This window comes from Pteropus alecto, unplaced genomic scaffold (genome assembly GCF_000325575.1).
Source record: "Pteropus alecto unplaced genomic scaffold, ASM32557v1 scaffold8, whole genome shotgun sequence".
Taxonomy (NCBI): Eukaryota; Metazoa; Chordata; class Mammalia; order Chiroptera; family Pteropodidae; genus Pteropus; species Pteropus alecto.
The window spans coordinates 14,759,688-14,778,586 of NW_006494609.1; the positions used below are offsets into that span (position 1 = coordinate 14,759,688).

Sequence of the window (18,899 nt, forward strand, 5' to 3'; positions counted from 1 at the left end):
ATGCTGATTGGACCTAGTGAGCAAATACTCTAGACTTATTGGTAAGACATCTGTGTGTCCAAGGGTGGAAAATAAATCTGACTAAAACTTAGGGGCCTTCTTTCTTAGTGATTTCTAGGGGTCCACTGATGTGGGACAATGTCAAGATATCTCTTCTAAGGTGAAGGGTAAATTGTTGCATCTGACCCTTCCTACAACCAAAAAATAGGCACAATGCCCAGTGGGCCTCTTTGGATTTTGGAGGCAACATATTTCTCATTTGGGTGCGTTACTCCAGCCCATTTACCAAGTGACCCAAAAGGTGCTGGTAAGTGGGGCCCAGAACAAGAGGAGGATCTGCATCAGGTTCAGGCTGCTGTTCAAGCTGCTCTGCCACTTGGGCCATATGATCCAGCAGATTCAATGGTGCCTGAGGTGACAGGAGCAGATAGGGATGCTGTTTAGAGCCTTTGGCAGGCCCTGATAAGTGAACTGCAGCACAGGTCCCTAGAATTTCGGAGCAAAACCCTGTCATCTTCCGCAGATAATGACACTCCTTTTGAGAAACAGCTAGTGACCACTTAACTATGGGCCCCCAAGTTATATACAGTCTGAAACGCCCATCATAAATTGGGTGTTATCTGTTGCAGGAAACCATAAAGTTGGGGGTGCACAGCAACATCCCATCATCAAAGGGAAGTGGTATGCATGATTGGGCCTCAGCAGGCCCTGAAGGCACAAATCAATTACATGAAAAAGTAGCCCGAATGTCCATGGTCTCCACTCCTGCTACACTGCCCTCTCTCCCCCAGCCTGCATCTCTGACCTCAGGGGCAGTTCCCTATGACAGCTGACAGATGAGAAGGTTCAGGACGGGTTTACAGATGGTGCTGTATGATAATGCGGGTACCACCTGGCAGTGGACAGCTAGCTATAGCACTATAGCTCCTTTCTGGGACATCTTTGAAAAACAGTAGTGAAGGGCAATCTTTCCAGTGGGCAGAACTTTGAGCAGTGCACCTGGCTGTTTATGTGGCCAGATGTGTGATTTTATACCAATTAATGGGCAGTGGCCAATGTTTGACAGACTAGGAAGGAATATGATTGAAACAACTGGTGACAAGGAGGTCTGATTGACAAAGATATCTGAGGGAGAGGTATGTGGATGGACCTCTCTGAATAGGCAGAAAAATGATGTGAAGATACTCGTGCCCCATGTGAATGTTCGTCAAAGGGTAAGCTCAGCAGAAGAGGACTTTAATAACCAAGTGGACAGAATGAGCCGTTCTGTGGACACCAGTCGGCTTCTTTCTCTAGTCAACCCCGTCACCACCTAGTGGGCTCATGGTGATGGGAGGGGAGGTTACACATGGACTTCTAACTCATCAAGGCTGACCTGGCTCTAGCCACTGCTGAGTGCTCAATCTCCCAGCAACAAAGACCAACACCGAGCAACCCATATGGCGCCCATCTCCAGGGTGATCAGCCAGCTACCTGGTGGTAGACGGAGTACATTGGAAAGAGCAGTGTTTCATTCTAACTACAACAGATGCTTACTGTGGATTTATACTGGATTTGCTTTCCCCGCATGCAATGCTTCTGCCAAAATTACCATCTGTGGATTTACAGAATGCCTTATCCACCATCTTGGTATTCCATACATCATTGCTTCTGATCAAAGACCTCAGTTCACAGCAAGTGACGTGGAGGAATGGGACCGTGCTTCTGGAATTTACTGGTTTTACCATGTTCTCCGCCAGGTGGAATTATGAGCTTGTTATCTTTATTTGGAGATTAAGTATAGTTTAAGGAGATGCGTAGAGCTGTGAAGTTGACAAAGGATAAAGTTGTGATGATTAACTTTTAAGTGTCACATGCCTGGGCCACAGATTGCCAAAATTAAACAGCATTTCTGGGCATGTCTATGAGAGTGTTTTCTCACGAGATTAGCATTTGAATCTCCTCCCCAATGTGGGCGGGCACCATCCAATCCCTTTAGGGCTTGAACAGAAAATAAAAGAACAGAGGAAGGGAGGATTCAGTCTCTTCCTGTTTAACTCGGAAGCATCTTCTGTCCCAGGACTGAGATTTACACCAGTGGCTCCTCTCGCTCTCAGGCCTTTGGATCCACTGGCTTCCCTGGGTCTCCAGCTTGCAGATGGCAGATGGTGGGATTTCTCAGCCTCCATCATCCTGTGAGCCGATTCCATGTATGTGTGTATATATATACATATATTAGTTCTGCTTCTCTGGAGAACCCGATGTCAATCTCTCTACTTTTAGCTATTCCAGTGAGTATATAGTGGTATCTTATTGTGGTTTAATTTGCATTTCCCTAAAGACTTAATGATGTTGGTTATCTTTTCTTGTGACTGTTTGCCACCCATAGATCTTCTCTGGTGATCAAATTTTTTGCCCATTTTTAAAAATAGAGGTTTTTTTATCCCTTGAGTTTTGAGAGTTCTTTATAAATTCCAGATACCAGTTCTTTATCAGGTATGATTTATAATTTTATCTCAGCCTGTGTCTTGTCTTTCCATTTTCTTGACAATTTCTTTCGAGGAGTGAAATTTTGATGAAGTACAATTTATCGATGCTTGCTTTTATAGATTGCCCTTTTTGTGTTGTATCTAAGAAATCTTTACCTAAGTCAAGGTCACAAAGATTTTGTTTTCTTCCAGAAATTTTCAAGTTTTAGGTTTTACATTCAGGCCTATGATCTATTTTTTAGTTAATTTTTCTATATGTTGCAAAATATATATAGAATGATATAATGATATAGATATCATTATTTCCCCCTATATGATAGCCAAAGGTTCCAGCATCATTTGTTGAAAAGACTATCTTTTCTCACCAAATTAACTTTGCAATTTCATTAAAAAAAAAAAAATTAGTTGCCTATATCTGTGTGGTTTCTATTTCATTGACGATTGGTCTGTCTTGATAGGAACACCATCACAGTGTCTTAATTATCATACTTTGTAAGCCCTGAAATCAACTTTGGCCTACTTTTTTCAAAGGTAATTTGGCTATTCTAGGTCCTCTACGTTTCTGTATGAATTTTAGACCCAGGTTGTCAATTTCTAGGAAGGAGGAAAAAAAAAAAGGGCTGCTGGGATTAGGCCTGTGTTTAACTACAGAACGATTTGCAGAGAAATAACATCTTAACTCTACTGAGCAGTTCCCTCACCTGTGCGCCTATGAATGTTTAACTGAATGCCCGAGGGGCGCCCCCTGCGGATCTCTGGCCTTCTCCTCTCTTTCTCTCATTCTCGTCTCCATCACTCTGCCCTCAAACTCTTCCTGGACTCTCGGTTCCGTCTCAGCTGGGCCTGAGCTGTGGCCTGGACACGCTCTCACGGCAGTAAGCCGGGCAATCGCGGGGCTCGCCTCGTGCATTTTCCATCTCAGCGTTCACTGTCCTTCACTGCTAGGTGTTCAGTGTCTTCAATACTGTTGTTTCATATATTTTGCCCATTTTAAAAATTGTTTCAGGTCGGAAAGTAAATCCGATTCTTGTTATTCCATCTTGGTAAGTAGTGGAAGTCTCAATTTTAATTTTTAATGTCAAATCTGTTCTCAAAGTTATAAAATTCAAGTGAAAACGGGACAAAAACATAACTAGTAATTAGTATAATGTCTTATCGCTGTTCGTTTACTAACTCATTGCATTCCAAAAATATTTATTGAACTCTGCGTAGTAAAGCACCGTGCCGGCACCTGGGCATACGACGCTGAGAATGAAAGCCAGACATACCCCTTGCTCTCACAGAGCTTACAATCTAGTGGGACAGACAGACGTCAATCAAATAATTATAAACAAAAATGTAGCACTGCAATTGTGATAGCTGCTATAAAGGCAAGGAAGAGAATAATGCTATGATAACCTATAAGAGAGTGATTTTATGGTATTGTTTCTATTGAGCCTATATCCATGAGATGAAAAACATCACTACTGTTTATGTTAAAGTCACAAAGGAACTGTGGGAAGTAAGTGTCCACTGAATAAACTTTTCAATATACAATGTACTTACTAGGTTAAGACAACAGACTAAGTGCTTTAGAACACATAAAAATTATGACACTAACCCTATGAAACAAGATATAATTGGGCACATAAATGATAAAGAAATATAAAGTTTATATACCTACATCTTACCTGAACATAACGGGAAATTAACCACTTGAACATAATTTTGTCTATCCCCATTAAAATTTTTTTTTTCCGTCAGCCTGATGGCAGAAATTTGATCAGTTCCCTTGAAGTAACAATACATTCATTTTATTTCATCCAGTCTTACCTAGATATCTCAGCTTGGGAATTCTTTTCTCCATCGACAGTGAAAGGAGATGCTCCAGTTAGCAATTCGTACATTAGAACACCTAAACTCCACCAGTCAACTGCCTACAAAACAACAATTTCATTTGATAGACTATTAACTAATATGCATTTCGTAAGAAAAATGCACTATTTAAACCTATGTATTTAGAAAATATTTTAACAAAAGGATTTTGTACATAGTTTTCTGTGCAAGGAGTATTAAATTAGTACATGCAAAAAAAGACATTTAGAGAACAAATATCCAGGGTATCCTCAGAACATAATTTAAGTCTCAATTTTAAACATTTAGCCAATGGGCTAAAAATTTTTTAATTATTTCCTAAATTAGTAATGGCTTTACTTTGGTTAATTAAAAATTTTTTTTTAATTTAAAATATATTTTCAAAATTTTAAGTAAGTGATATCTTCGGACTTATGATAGAGGAAAAAAGTATCAATTAACATTTTTATTAATTAGTTAGGTCCAATGAATATTACAAAATTCCTTAAAGTCAAAGAACAAAAATGAAAAAAGATCTCCTCTAAAGATGTTATTTTTTCATAACCATCTAAACCAATTCCTCTTATAGTACCTATCAATCCAAGAGTCTTCATTTGTGGGAAGCTTGATGAGATTTAAAATAATATAAAATAAAATGTGATCTAAATTGGAAACTAATTTATAAATCAGTTACCTGAACTGAGGACATAGCAAATTACATATAATTTAAAGAATCTTGATATACTGAAAGTAAGTTCTTTTATAACTAGGTAAGTCAAAATTCCAATAACAGCTGAATATACAAGCTTGCACTAACGAGATATTAACTGGATGCTAAAATTTTAAACTCTCTGCTTCCCCATTTCGGGGCCAAGGTTTTAGAGAAATGATGCAAAATTTATGAGCCAAGAGCTCTTTTAAAGAAAACACATAATAATGACATACAAAACAGGATCAGGCAGATTGAAATCAACACACACCAAAGAGTGGGAGCCAGGCACAGTGACCAGCACTTGGCATACATTATCTCCTTTAATTAACTCAAAGTCGTCAAAGTGGCCTGTGAACTCCTACTGACTAGCTGTATTCTAGACCTCAGAAATACAGAAATTCTAGGAGTAATATAAGGCTTTCTTTCCTAAAAATCGGTTTCATTAGGTCTTAGAAGATAATTCAAATTTTAGGTTATAAATTCCTACCAATTACCCAACAGTTTCAAAGAATACCCTGAAGCTGACTAAACCAATTATTTATGCAAGCAGTTTTACTGCCATCTGAGTCAAGACCCTTCAAATGTTTTGCTTTTGGATTTGAAACCATGCTCTTAAATTGCTAACAGCTCTACAAACAGATTCCTAGTCATGAAAACTTGAAGAACGGGCTTTAAACTTATGACTAGTCATTAGCAAACATTCTCCACACTTAAGATATTTGGACTGTATATGTAGACTTTTCAAAGGGGATGAGGGAGGAAGATGAGGAGCAAAAAAGAGTCAGCATTCCTTATTTGGAGAAAGTTATTAATAAAGCAAAAGTGTTAACAAAGAACTGAACAAATATGTATCCTTTAATAAAGGAAGAAAAAATATGTGACCTAGATTTTATAACATAACTACTTAGAAAGCCATTTCTATAGTCTTCGTTTTACACATACAAGGGAAAATGAGGAGGAAAAAAATTGAGCTCTTTAGAGGGCTTAGGGAAACAAACTTAAGACTAACTTTAAATGCTTTAAAAACGGATTTTTTTCTTTCTCCAAAGATTGTTACGATGGTTATTTCTGTTAAAGAAATAATCAGCAAAGTCTCCAGTATCTCTACAAAGTTAAAAGCAGAAATTGGGAATAAGAAAATATAAAAGATTCCTTTTCTATGATCTCTTAGAAAGCAAATTTCAAGTAAAGTTGAAACAGTCAACTATATGTTTCTGTGTTTTTTTCCTAACAAAAACCAATAATGCCAATAAGCACTGTCCAAAATCATTCAGCATGACTCAGATGGGAACGATGTACAGTTTATGTATTCAGTGACACCTCTGTATTGTACTGTGGCTCAGTCAGGTCCTAAAAGAGCAGGTCCTACGCAACAGAAAGAGAATGATTTTTGTTTTAAACAGAGTTACAACTGGTGCTTTGCTCAAGATATAGACTCTTTTAACAGAAATAACAAAAATTGTTATTTGAAGAATTAGTCAATTTTGAGGTTTCTTTTAACAAAATATTACTCAAACAAAAAAATTATCCTCATCAATAAAACCTGAAAAAAGGGGAAATCTAGACTGTCCTAATCTTTCTATTATCTTTTTCCTCCGAAACACTAGACACTATAACACAAAGCAAAGGAGAGAAAAAAATGAAGGTAATACACCAGAAAGAGGACTCTGTGGAAGAGACTGCACCAAGTTATTAACTAGGATTCTTATTATACATTTTACAGAGATGTACGAAGAGTCAAAAACAGAACATACCTTGTCATGTCCCGAATCTCCCCCTCTGACAATATCTGGTGCCATGTATTCAATAGTTCCGCAAAAGGAATATGCTCTTTCAGCCTTAAACAAACAAAAAAAGATTTGATTCCAAGCTGGAATGACAGGTGACAAAAAAAGAAAGTTCGTACTGCATGTCAGTGGTTGAGGTGATTTCATACAGCAAAGCAGAGTCGTGGTGGAACCTACCTGACAGATCCTCTTCTCATCAGGACAGACCATCACTTATATAAGTCCTGGGTAAATGTCCTGTCAGAAACACTTCCCATGCCTGAATCCCCACCTTCATTCATTCATCCATGCATCCATCCATCCACTCACGAATTCACACGTTCACTCTTCCTGTATGTATGTATGTATGTATGTATGTATGTATGTATGTATGTATGTGTATTTCAATTATTGGTTTCTTTAACCATTCTTTTTTGTAAAAATGCAAATAATCCTAGCTGGGTAACATGGACTATCTAACACTTTAGTATGGACGACTTTATTTCCAGATAGGAAAGATTGGGAAAACACTAAGAAATTTGGAGGAGGAAGGAAGACTAAAAGCTAAAAAGGAAATAGGGAACACGAACATAAAAAATATTTTTTCCTACCTTACTCTCTTGTCTAGGTTTGGCACTGTTAATGGCATGTTTAGTGATGATGAGCAAAACTATCTTAAAAAAAAAAAAAAAAAAAAGACTGTCTCTTGAAGATAGTTATTTTTCTTTTGTAGAATTTTAAAAAGGGCTAATTTAATATATCAGCCTGAAAATTAATTTAAAAAACTAAAGTAATTTTTAAATGACCATGTCATATGACTCATATCAATGTAACAAAGCAGAGTGAATATCTAAATTGTGATATATTAAATAGGGATAAAGAATTCTTCTTTGATAATATACATTCGTATGACTAGATTTGAAAATTTTCAAAAAAACTTTGGTGCCATTAAAATATTTTATGAAATTATTTTAGAGGAAGCTTTTCAATTTACACTTTATTCTTCATCCACTAGCAAAGTTTCAGGAAAAATAAGCATTCCTCTTATTTATCAATAAGATAAAATAAAAATAAAATAAAAGGAATCTTCTTATTCCTTTTATTTATATTTTAAACATAAAGACTCTAGCATGTTACAGAAGTGGCAGAAGTCTCCTAATCTGTTGGCTGAAAGTTAAGCCCAGAGACAACAGATGTAACAAATTTATTTAAAATTGTGGTAATAAATGTATTAAAACTACTTAATTGTAATACACATATATAAACAAAAATAAACTATGGTCTATGATTCATTTATTTTTTGTGTGCTACACATACTGAAAGATTACTGTACCCCTAGAAACTAAAAGAAATAATTTAATTACATGTAGATCTGCAGAAAAATTTTTTGTTAGCTACCAGAATGTTACTGAATAGCTAATATAAATCATATATCAAACATCGTGTTCTCTCTAATCATTTCAGTACCAAATGCTAATTTTATATCAAACTACTGGAAAAATTGAAGCTAAATAAAATTTATTCCATATAAATTTGTGTATAAGAAGTAATGAATAATTTTTAACATTTTGTTAGATATACTTAGGAAACAATGTGTATGTTAGGAAGCATTCATCTATTCACTGAATTATTAAAGAAATAATACAAAATACTTTTTTAAGAAACCCAAACGTCATAAAACTAAATAGTGCTTTTAGTTAATATGCTATTTATAATGCAATAAACTAGCAAAAATCACTGCATAGCCGATATAAAGAAACACATAAAAACTACTAAGTCATAGTATTTATCATTTGATCTCGTCTTAAAAGATACCTTTAAAACATTATATGCTAAATCAAGTTCAGGTACACTGAAAAAAATTTTTTTCCACACTGATTTATGAGAAAAAGATAATGGGTTTTGACTTGCTTTCTAAATTTTTATTTAGAAAACTAGTCTTTTTAAGCAAGCATACATTTTCGTTTTCATCTCTAGGCAACTCCATGTCACAAACCATTTTGAAAATACGCTTATTTCTAAGTATGAGACAACGATTAAACTTGACATATTTAAGGTCATGGACATCTACACTTTCTTTTTCAAAACACTACTCATAAGTTCAGTGTAAAAAGGGTATGGAATACACAGATATTATTGATTAGTGCCAGAGAGGTCTGACGGTCACGACCACTTCCCACTTCTTACTGACAGAGACAACTATGCAGCTCAGTCCTTCACCGTGGGACAGAGGAAGCTGAGAACCGCACCAAGCGCTCGAAGACATTTCCTCTACCTTCGAGCTCTCTCTTAACTCGCTTTAGCTTTGCTGGTTTTTTTGGGGTGGGGTGGGGACGGGGGGTTTTGGGGGGAGAAGAGTAAGTAGTTTCAGTCACTGAGGAGTAACAGCAAACAAAGAAAAGCGTTTCTCAAGTACCTTTGGTTTTTTAAAACATTGCCATTTTAGCCCTTCGCAATTCTTAACTGCTTCCTCTTCCTCTGTCCCAATGGAAGTGTTACTCCCTCTGGTTCTAACTTTTGGTGCCTTTCAAATAACTCTACCAAGACAACAAAATGACGAGGTACGACAGGGGAAGGTGTCTGGTGGGCAGCAGGAAAGACTGCAAGGTCAAATTTTATGAACTATGGTATAAAAAGGCTAGGAAAACATAGCTAAAGTCTATTGTAACTACTGTTTATTATAATTAGTTCATAATATCTTTATAGTAATATTTTTCTCAGAGAGACAATGAACCTATTTAACTTTTTTCCCATTTAGAAAATAAGAGTGCAGCTTGCTGCCAGGATTCGTTTAACATCAGGTGTAGGAATGCTACATTTTCTAGGATTTGACGTTCTCTGTGATCGAGAATTACTATATTTTGTAAATGGAACTACCACTACTATACTAAAAACAGAATACTATAAATAGAATGATGTCATTTGATTCCGAAGACTGTCGATATACTAGAGCGATGCAAAAATAATAATAAAAGCGAGATATTTTGTGGCGAACTTCAGGGGTGAGGTTAGGACTGTAATCTGCGAGTTTTCTTGGGATAAACGCTGCAGCTGCAAGCACCACTACCTAGTATTCTCAAGGCGAACGGGATGGGAAAAGCGTTAATATTTAAGTCCATACTATTTTATAAACATTGATACTTATTAAAGCTACCACAGAATTAAAAGACTGCATGAGAATTTCCTTGAATGTGAAAATAGTAAAAGCAATGATGTGTGTGCACCGCCCTGACAGATAACACGGTACATTCTCCTGCTTACCTGATCACCTGATTAAAGAAGCTTTATTTTCTTAAAGAGAAGAGTCATTGGATAAAAAAAACTGGTCTCCTTTTACGGAAGAATCCAAGTAGGAACTCAACTGCCAAACTCTCAGGTATTTCTCCATAAACACCAGATTAACTAACTCAGTTTTTATTTGCTGATGTTTTATCCTATTCTTCTCTGCTTATGCTAAATTTGAGTTAAATGTAAAATTACCAACGAAAAGTTTTTTCCCACATCCTGTATTTTTTCCCATCCTACTTTTGACAAATCTCCCACAACAAATATCTAGAAACGTTCAATTTTAAAAAAGAAGGAATTCATTGCTGATCTTCTAAGATTGCTCGCAAGTAAGGGAGGTTCCTAGACGCCAGGCACGAAGAGGATGCCAACAACCAGTGAGGCGGGTGCATTACGTATGCTATGGCTGCACAAAGGGCAAGAAGGTAAATTGTTACAGGTCTCAACAATCCAGAAGCTTCAGTTTTGATTCTCTTATAAGGAAGAAAGATGAGGCCCTCAGCTCACATGGGATTGGCTGGAATTACCTCTCTGGTGTGAGAAAAACTTGGCACCTAAGAAAGCTGAACCCTCACTCAATGCAAAGTCTAGAAAAATAAAATTCACTCACTGGCACAGGTTTGTTACTGTCTGGACTCTAGCTTAATAAACAAACAAATGTTCCCCTTGTGAAATCAAAGCCCTCAGCTTGTGCCTTTTGTAGATTTGGGGCCTGAATTTATTTCCCCTACCCATGGTATGGGAAAGTGAGACAATCTGGTCCAATATGGTAACAGAAGCAGAGAAATACCCACAACTTAGCCGGCCCAGGAATCACACAGATAAAGCCCCAAAGACACAAAATCACTAAATAAGTAAACTAGACTCCATAAATGCAACAAAAAGGATTACTTGAGACAGTAGAGGAATAATCAGTAAAAGACTATGTTTTAAAAGGTGGAAGATATAAAGGACGGAAAATATTGATAAAACAATATAGCAGCATAGGAAAGATTAGAAAGACATGAAAAAGAATCAAATAGAACTATATAAATGAAAAAAATATAGTAATTAAAAAATAGGCAGATTAAACAGAGTAGACACAACTAAAGAGGGAATTCATAAAATAAAAAATATATTTTAAAAAGTTATCTTGAATGTTTCAGGAGTCCCAAGCAAATTAAATGAAAATATATTCATAGGTGGAGAATTGCTAGTTCTTAAGCGGTGGTTATAAGAGCGTCTGCTTTATAATAATTTACTTAGCCACACCTTTGCTTTGTTTTCGTATGTTTATTTTACAATAAAAAGATATAAAAAAACTAGTTCATTCCTAGATCTAGCTGTACCCAGCTAAATAATCTCTGAATATGCAGAGCAAAATAAAGCCATATTAACACAAAGACAGTTTACTATTCACTGATCCTTGCTAAAAAGGATGCACTTCAGAAATAAACTGAACTCATAAGAGTAAGATGCAAGAATAGTGAGTGAATAAAACAGGTAAATGTGAGAAAATCTACACAAGTACCGAACTTATAAAAGAAAAATAATAAATCATAATGATTAATTTGAAGAAATATAACAAGGTTGGACTAAAATAAATAACAATATATAAAATAAAATGGATAATTGAAGTTAAAACATTCTCATGTTCTTGTAGTGGTCATGACAATTACAGACATAAGTCAGCACATAAATTTAAAATTTCAGGGTAATAATCACTAAAAGCAGAAATAGAATATATATATATATAACTTCTAGACTACTGATGGGAAATGAAACAAATAAACCTTAATCATTTAAACAGAAGACAGGAAAGGAGGGAAAAAAGCAGAGAGAAATTATGATAAAGAGAAACGCACAGTAAGGTAACAAAAATAAATAATAATATATCAGCAATCATAATATACAGATTTAACTCACCAGTTAAAAGACAGAAATTCTCTGGATCAAAAAAAAAAAAAAATCCAGCTATATGTTATTTATAAAAGGTACACCTAAAATATAATGACAAAGAAATGTTGAAAGAAAAGAGATGGAAAAAGATATATCAGACCAGCACCAACCAAAGGAAAGCTGGAGTATCTTATTAATAGCAGTAAAATAAGCTTTAAGGTAAAAGGGATTACTGAAATCAGGTAAAGTCATTACATAATAATAAAAGGAACACTTCTCTAGGGGAGTAACACCATTCCAAGCCTAAATATCCTCAAAATTTTTTGAAGAGCCTTAAACTATATAAGCAAAAATGGAGAGATCTTCAAGAAGAAATGGACAAATCCATAATCATCGTGGGCATTTTAACATATCTGTTCTACAACTGATCAAGCAGGAAAATAATTAGTGAAGCTATGGAAGATTTGCCCAATGTTCATAAAAATATACAAAACTTTATGTCTAACAACAGAGAATACACAGTCTTTTCAGGTACACATGACACATTCACAGAAATTAACCATGTAATAGGTCACAAAGCAAATCTCAAATACCACAGAAATAAAACCATATATATTTTTTTCTCCAAAGAGAAAGCAAAATTAGAGCTCATTTACAAAAAGATAACCCCCAAATCCTATGTATTTGAAAACTTAAAAACCCATTTCTAAGTAATTCATGCCCCTGCCAAACTACAATGAATATTAGAGTATTAGAATAACAGTAAAAATGCTATATATCAGAACTTGAGAGATATATCTAAAGTTGTTCTTAGAAATTAAGTTTTGTTAAAAAAGAAGACCAAATATTAGTGAGCTGGGTATCCAACACATATGGTTAGAAAAAGAATATGAAAGAAACTCACAGAAAGTAAGAGAAATGAAGTTATAAAGGAACATCATTAAAGATATAGAAAAAACTAGAGACTTGACAAAAGCTGTTTCTTGGAAGAGACTAATAAAATGAACAAATCTCCAGCAAACTGATCAAGAAAAAAAGGAAAGTTACAAATCAATATTTAGTAATTTAAAAATAATTTTTGACAGAATAGATTAAAAATTCTATGAACAATATGATGCCCTCAAAATTAAAAAAATAACATTTTCTGTAAACATATAACTTACTAAAATTGACTCAAGAAGAAAATAACCTAAATATAACTATAAATATTTTTAAAATATTAAATCAGTATTTAAAAAGCCAATCACATCACCTTAGAGGGAAAAATACATATACCCTGACAGCATTCAGAGGAATCCTTCAGAGAGACAGGATCTCTATCTTATACAACCTACTCCAAATTCATTTCATATAAAGCCATCATTATTTACAAATAGTGGTTCTAATTTTTTTCTTTAACAATAGTCATTTATATATACAATCCAAGTGAATTCGTAAATTAGTGTAACTAATGAATTCAGCAACATTGTTATGTATAAGATAAAACAACATTGCTATGCTTTCTAAGAAAAACAGATATTATAATTTTTGCAAAGAGGAACAAAAATTATAAAGCTAATAGAAATAAACATAATAGATGTATAAAGCATTACAAAGAAAATTATAAAATATTATTCAGGACATAAAAAAACAACAAAATAAATAGAAATTCATTGGTTACAAGATTCAGTACCCAAAGATTACAGTTCTCATCAAATTATAAATTCGAGTATAAAAGTCATGTGGGGAAGCAAAGGACCAAGAAGAGAGAAGATAATGACGAGGGAGAATGAAGGTCGGGGAGAGGAGAAAGGAAAGGTAGGACAAGAGTGAGGAGGAGAAAGACCTCACCTTTCCAGATTTAAGACCTACTGTAAAATCATGCTTTTAAGAATTTTGGTTTCGACTAAGGGAGACTCACAAGCATGCATAGGAATTGGCATAAGAGAGGCTGCATTTCAAATCAGTAGAGAATGGAATAACTGGCTATTCAATGAACAGTTCAGTCAACTGAGTTATCTATATAAACAGAAATAAGATGTCCACTTCATTTTATACACAAAAATTAATTGCCAGTAAATTAAAGATTTCAAAGTCCTAATTTAAAAAAGAAACTGAAAGAGAATATCTTAATACATTGAGATAGGAAGAGGTTTCATTTTAAAATATTCAGAGAAATCAACAACCTAGAACTAAAAAAACAAAATCGAAAGTTAGAGAAAGGAAAGAAATAATAAAGGTTAGACCAGAAGTAAATGAAACAATAAAAATACAAGAGAAAAAATTAACAAAACTGAGTTGATTTTTTAAAAAAGATCAACAAAACTGACAAATCATAGCTAGATTAAGAAAAAAAGAGAGACGACTCAAGTAATTAAGAGAAACGAAAGAGGAGACATTATAAGAGACTATTATGAATAATTATACACTCCCAAAATTGGATAACCTAGAATGGATAAATTCCTAGAAACATGCAGTCTATCTGACTGAATTTGATAATAAGAAATTAAAAACAGCCACTATGGAAAACAGTATGGAGGTTCCTCAAAAAATTAAGACTAGAATTACCATATGACCCAGCAATCCCGCTGCTGGGTAGCTGGAAACATTTAACCGAAAAGATATGTGCACCCCAATGTTCACTGCAGCACTATTCACAGAGGCCAAGACATGGAAACGACCAAAGTGTCCTTCGATAGATGATGAGATAAAGAAGATGTGGCATCTATATACAATAAAACATCACTCAGCCATAAGAAAAGATGAAATACTGCCATTTGTGACGGCACGATGGATCTCGAGATAATCATACTAAACGAAATAAGCCAGACAGAGAAAGTTGAGAACCACATTTCACTCATATGTGGGATATAAAATTGAAAGCAACAAACAAGACAAACAAAAACTCTGACACAGACAAGTTTAGTGGATACCAGAGGAAAGGGATACCATCTCTTGCTGGGATTAATGCGACAGCTTCCTAACTGGTCTCCACGATTCTAGACTTGTCTCACTACAGGACTATCATGCTTGGCAAACAGAATTACCTTTCTAAAGTAAGTCACATCATGCCGCACTTCTACCCCAAACTCTCCAATGGCTCTCCATTTCTCGTGGAGGAGCCACAGTCCTTACAATGGTCCTCAGCGTCCTGTATGATCTGTACAAACCTACTTCCCAGGACCACCTCCTCAGTAAGCAGCCAACGAGGAGTCCTGATTTCTTACTACTCCAGCCTGCAGTCACTCTGTACTCCCACGCGACACAGGCCTGCTCCTCATACCGCGGACAGCCCGCACCTTCCCGCCTTAGGCCTTACCACGGGTGATCCCTCGGCCTAGATATGGCTCTTGCTCTTCCTTTATGTTTCTACTCAACTGTCACCTCGGTGAGGTCTTTCCTGACCACCTGACTTAAAAGTGCAACCTTTTCTCACCCTGGTATTTCTATCTCTCTTTCCTACTGTCCTCGACTTCCTGCAACTTACCGCTATCTAACGAATTCCCTACATTATTTTACTTCTTTACTTGCTACTGTTTTCTTCCCCGGTCTAGGGGAGAAACTTTTTATTTTATTTTGTTCATTGCTAGATTCCCACACCTAGACAGAACAGTGCCTAAATCATAGTAGACATTCATTCAATCAACATTTGCTGAATAAGTGTGTGTGGGGGGCACATAATGTTCCTAATTACATATGTGAATAGTGGAAGCACAGATTGTTATATAATTTTCTCTATTATTACATTTAAAATATTTCATAATATAAAAATATAAAAAGAAATTTGGAAAATGTAAACATTTATTAATCACATTTATGCAGTGTCTGTATTCTAGGACAGCTTTTGCCGAATTCCCCTTTTGGGTTGAAATTCCTTCACTTAGCACGGTTTTAAATCATTTAAATCATTATCTTAGAAAATAGATAAAAATAATCTATTTAGGTTAATATAGTCTATATTATTAACATTGAATAATATGACTGCTATAGTTTTCAAGTAAATAAAAATTATATGTATTTAACATTATTTGAAGAAACAGAATATATAATAGGAGTTTCTATAAAAAGGATCTCAAAAGTTGTCCCTCTTGTTCTGTGATGTAATTTAAATTAAATCTGCCCATTGAACCCATTAAACCCACCTTAAAATAAATAGTATTATGAACAGATCCTCCCAGGGCCAATCATTTCTACCATAAGAAAAGTTATAAAGGGATCTGTGAGGCAGACACCTTGGGGTAAAGCCATCTCTGTCTCCCTCTCTCTCCTCCTGCCCAAAGGTAGGGGATCTGCTCTGGTATCTGGTGGAAAAAACTTGAAAAAAAAATGGTGGAAGCTACTGTTCGGTATATGAATATTGTGTAATACTGTTTGAGTAGAGGAAAAACTAGGGCAACAGAAGAACATTCTGATTGGTTTCTAGGCCTCTCACTTTCCTAATGTTTCTGTCTCAATGTTTACCTTAAAAAGAACTAAAATTATCCTAGAGTCACTGATTTTGGCAAATGATTGATAGGACTTATTTACAGAGACGTAATATGTTCTTTGGGACACATGCAAATGAAGAGTCATGACTGTATGTCACTACAAATCAGGAAGGGAGGCAGATAACTAAGAAAGCTGCCTTAGAGAGCTGGTTACGATTCCTAACGCAGACAAGCTCTTCATGGACCCTGAACCTCACATGGGCATTTTGACGTTATTAGCAAATGACGTTATATGCAAATGACGTTATTAACGAGGCATTTATTAGAGAAAGCTATAGCTTAAAACTTAAACTACAAGTAAGAAAATTAAGGGAGAATAATTTAAGATTCTCATTTGTATATTTTAATTTTGCTCACAGTAATATGAATACTACCTCTTCCAAGTAGATATTGATACTTATATAGTGCCTTACACTTTTACTTTCATGACCATTAGCTCATTGTGTCCGTATGACAAGCTTATCAAATAGATATGACAGACATTATTTTATTGATGAAGAAACTAAGACTGAGTGGGGTTAACGACCATAAGACTTGTCCAATGTCACACAGCCATGGAGAACCAAAACAGACCTTCCAACTTCAATATGTGTTCTTTCCATTACACTAAAATGCCTCCTATATGTTGAAGAAGTTAATTAGTGAATAGCATTATCTGAATTGTGCAAAGGCTGAATTGTTCTATTTTCTGGAAAGAGAAAATAGTCACAAATCCACAGACCTCCTTTTAAGCACAGCCACCATGGCAGTGGGTTATAATTAACTTAGCTACCTATGTTTTAAATGTTAGGGATGTTATTTTTCTTCTAGTTTTATTTATCTACATACAGATTCATTTTAATATTCTGTTGTGAAAATTATCAAATGCTCAATGTTATATTATGAAAGCATCCAAAGCATATATCAAATTTAAGTACGGGGTCATTAATAACCTGTGAATGTATCACTATGACATTATTTGTTTATAATGAGGTAAGAACAGATGCCCTTACGTCTTTAATGTTAGAATCATATATCTAATACCAAGCAGGTTGTCTGACTCACAGTAAGAACTCAACAAATGTTTGCCAAGCTGTACTCTCAAAAAAATCCTATGAAGGACATATACTAGCCTGCAGATATTTAGAAATGTCTTATTTTATTCTCAAAACCGCAAGATTATCAAATTCTATGGCTGAGAAAAGAGCATATCTATAAAAGTATCAAATTTGTAAAATGTTAATTATCATATAAAAGATTTTTAAGGTTTTTAAAATAAATCAATTTTAACTTGTATACAATCCAGTTTTGCAAACTATAATCTAGACATAATGCATAATGAAATAAATAATTCATCATTAAATAATTCTATGAATAGTTGACGAACATCTGTAGAATACAGGCTCACCAGGGCAAGGACTTTGTTGCCACTATATTTCTAGGGTCTAGTAAGTAGCAGATACTCAATAAGTATTTGAGTAATTATTAAATTAACAAATAAACAGCAAGATGAGTATTATACCATGAGTATTATACCATGAGAAACTTCAATCATACATAAAAAAACAAATTCCTGAAAATTTAATAGAAATACATTTCCCAGAGCAAATGAGGGCAGAATTTGTAATGTATAAAAGTGATATACCGAAAGAGAAGCAAATTTGGGTGAGGGAAGATTGATTCAGTGCTGGAAATGTCGAGCACGAGGAGCCTATGAGAGAGTCACGTGGAAATACACCACCGGCACGTTTGGGCCTGGAACCCAGGAGAGATGTGTGCTGGCCATGTATTTGAGAATCATCAGTACATAGGAATCTAGGATTGAATTATCAGGTAGAGGAGGAAAAGCCTGCAAAAATCAGCGAGAGAAAGAAGGAAAGTCAGGGGAGTGTGGTGTCACAGAAGCCAAGTTGAGAAGTAATTTCTAGTTCAACGCTAGTAGGAAGGTAGTCAAGTAAGGTGAGAAATAAAAAGCATCTAAAATTAAAGTCAGTTGTGACCTTGGCAAGAACTATGTCAGTCAATCGGTTGCGGGGGCAAGCCAAACTGGAGTAGACTAAGAAGTGAGGGACATGTGGGTAAGTAAAGCATGTGAACAAATTTTGACGAAAGAGAACAGGACAACAGCTAGAAGGGAATATGGGATTCTAAGATTGCTTTTCTTGTCATCTTGTCATCTGTTTATCAGTCTCTCTTCCATTTGTCCCTCCATTTAAAAAATTTTAAGATAAGGAGACTAGGCATGCTTAAATGGTGACAGAAAGGGTCCAAGAGGAAGAGGCTGAAAATGAGAGAGGTCAGTTAGAGATAGAGATATATAATCTCTTTACATAAACTAGAAACCAAGGAAGAACCTCAAACTGGAGTTTAAACTAGAAATCAAAGAAGTAGAACAGTAATGGACAAAAAAGAAACTCATTCCAAGAAAGGTGATGGTTCGATATAAGAGAGTTGGGCTGAGACGCGAAACTAAACAGAAACGCTAGCTCATCAAAACAGAACTTGTTTGATG

The 18,899-nt window shown here is 35.2% G+C and overlaps 1 protein-coding gene across 1 annotated transcript in view; it reads right to left on the reverse strand.

Moving 5' to 3' along the window:
• RPS6KA5 (ribosomal protein S6 kinase A5) overlaps positions 1-18,899 on the reverse strand; it is a 96,781-nt gene that overhangs the window by 33,208 nt on the left and 44,674 nt on the right. The window contains exons 5-6 of the mRNA XM_015599783.2: positions 6,768-6,851; positions 4,281-4,384 (exon numbers count right to left, since the gene is read on the reverse strand). Coding sequence (XP_015455269.1) covers positions 4,281-4,384; positions 6,768-6,851 — 188 coding nt within the window. The remainder of the gene's footprint in view (positions 1-4,280; positions 4,385-6,767; positions 6,852-18,899) is intronic.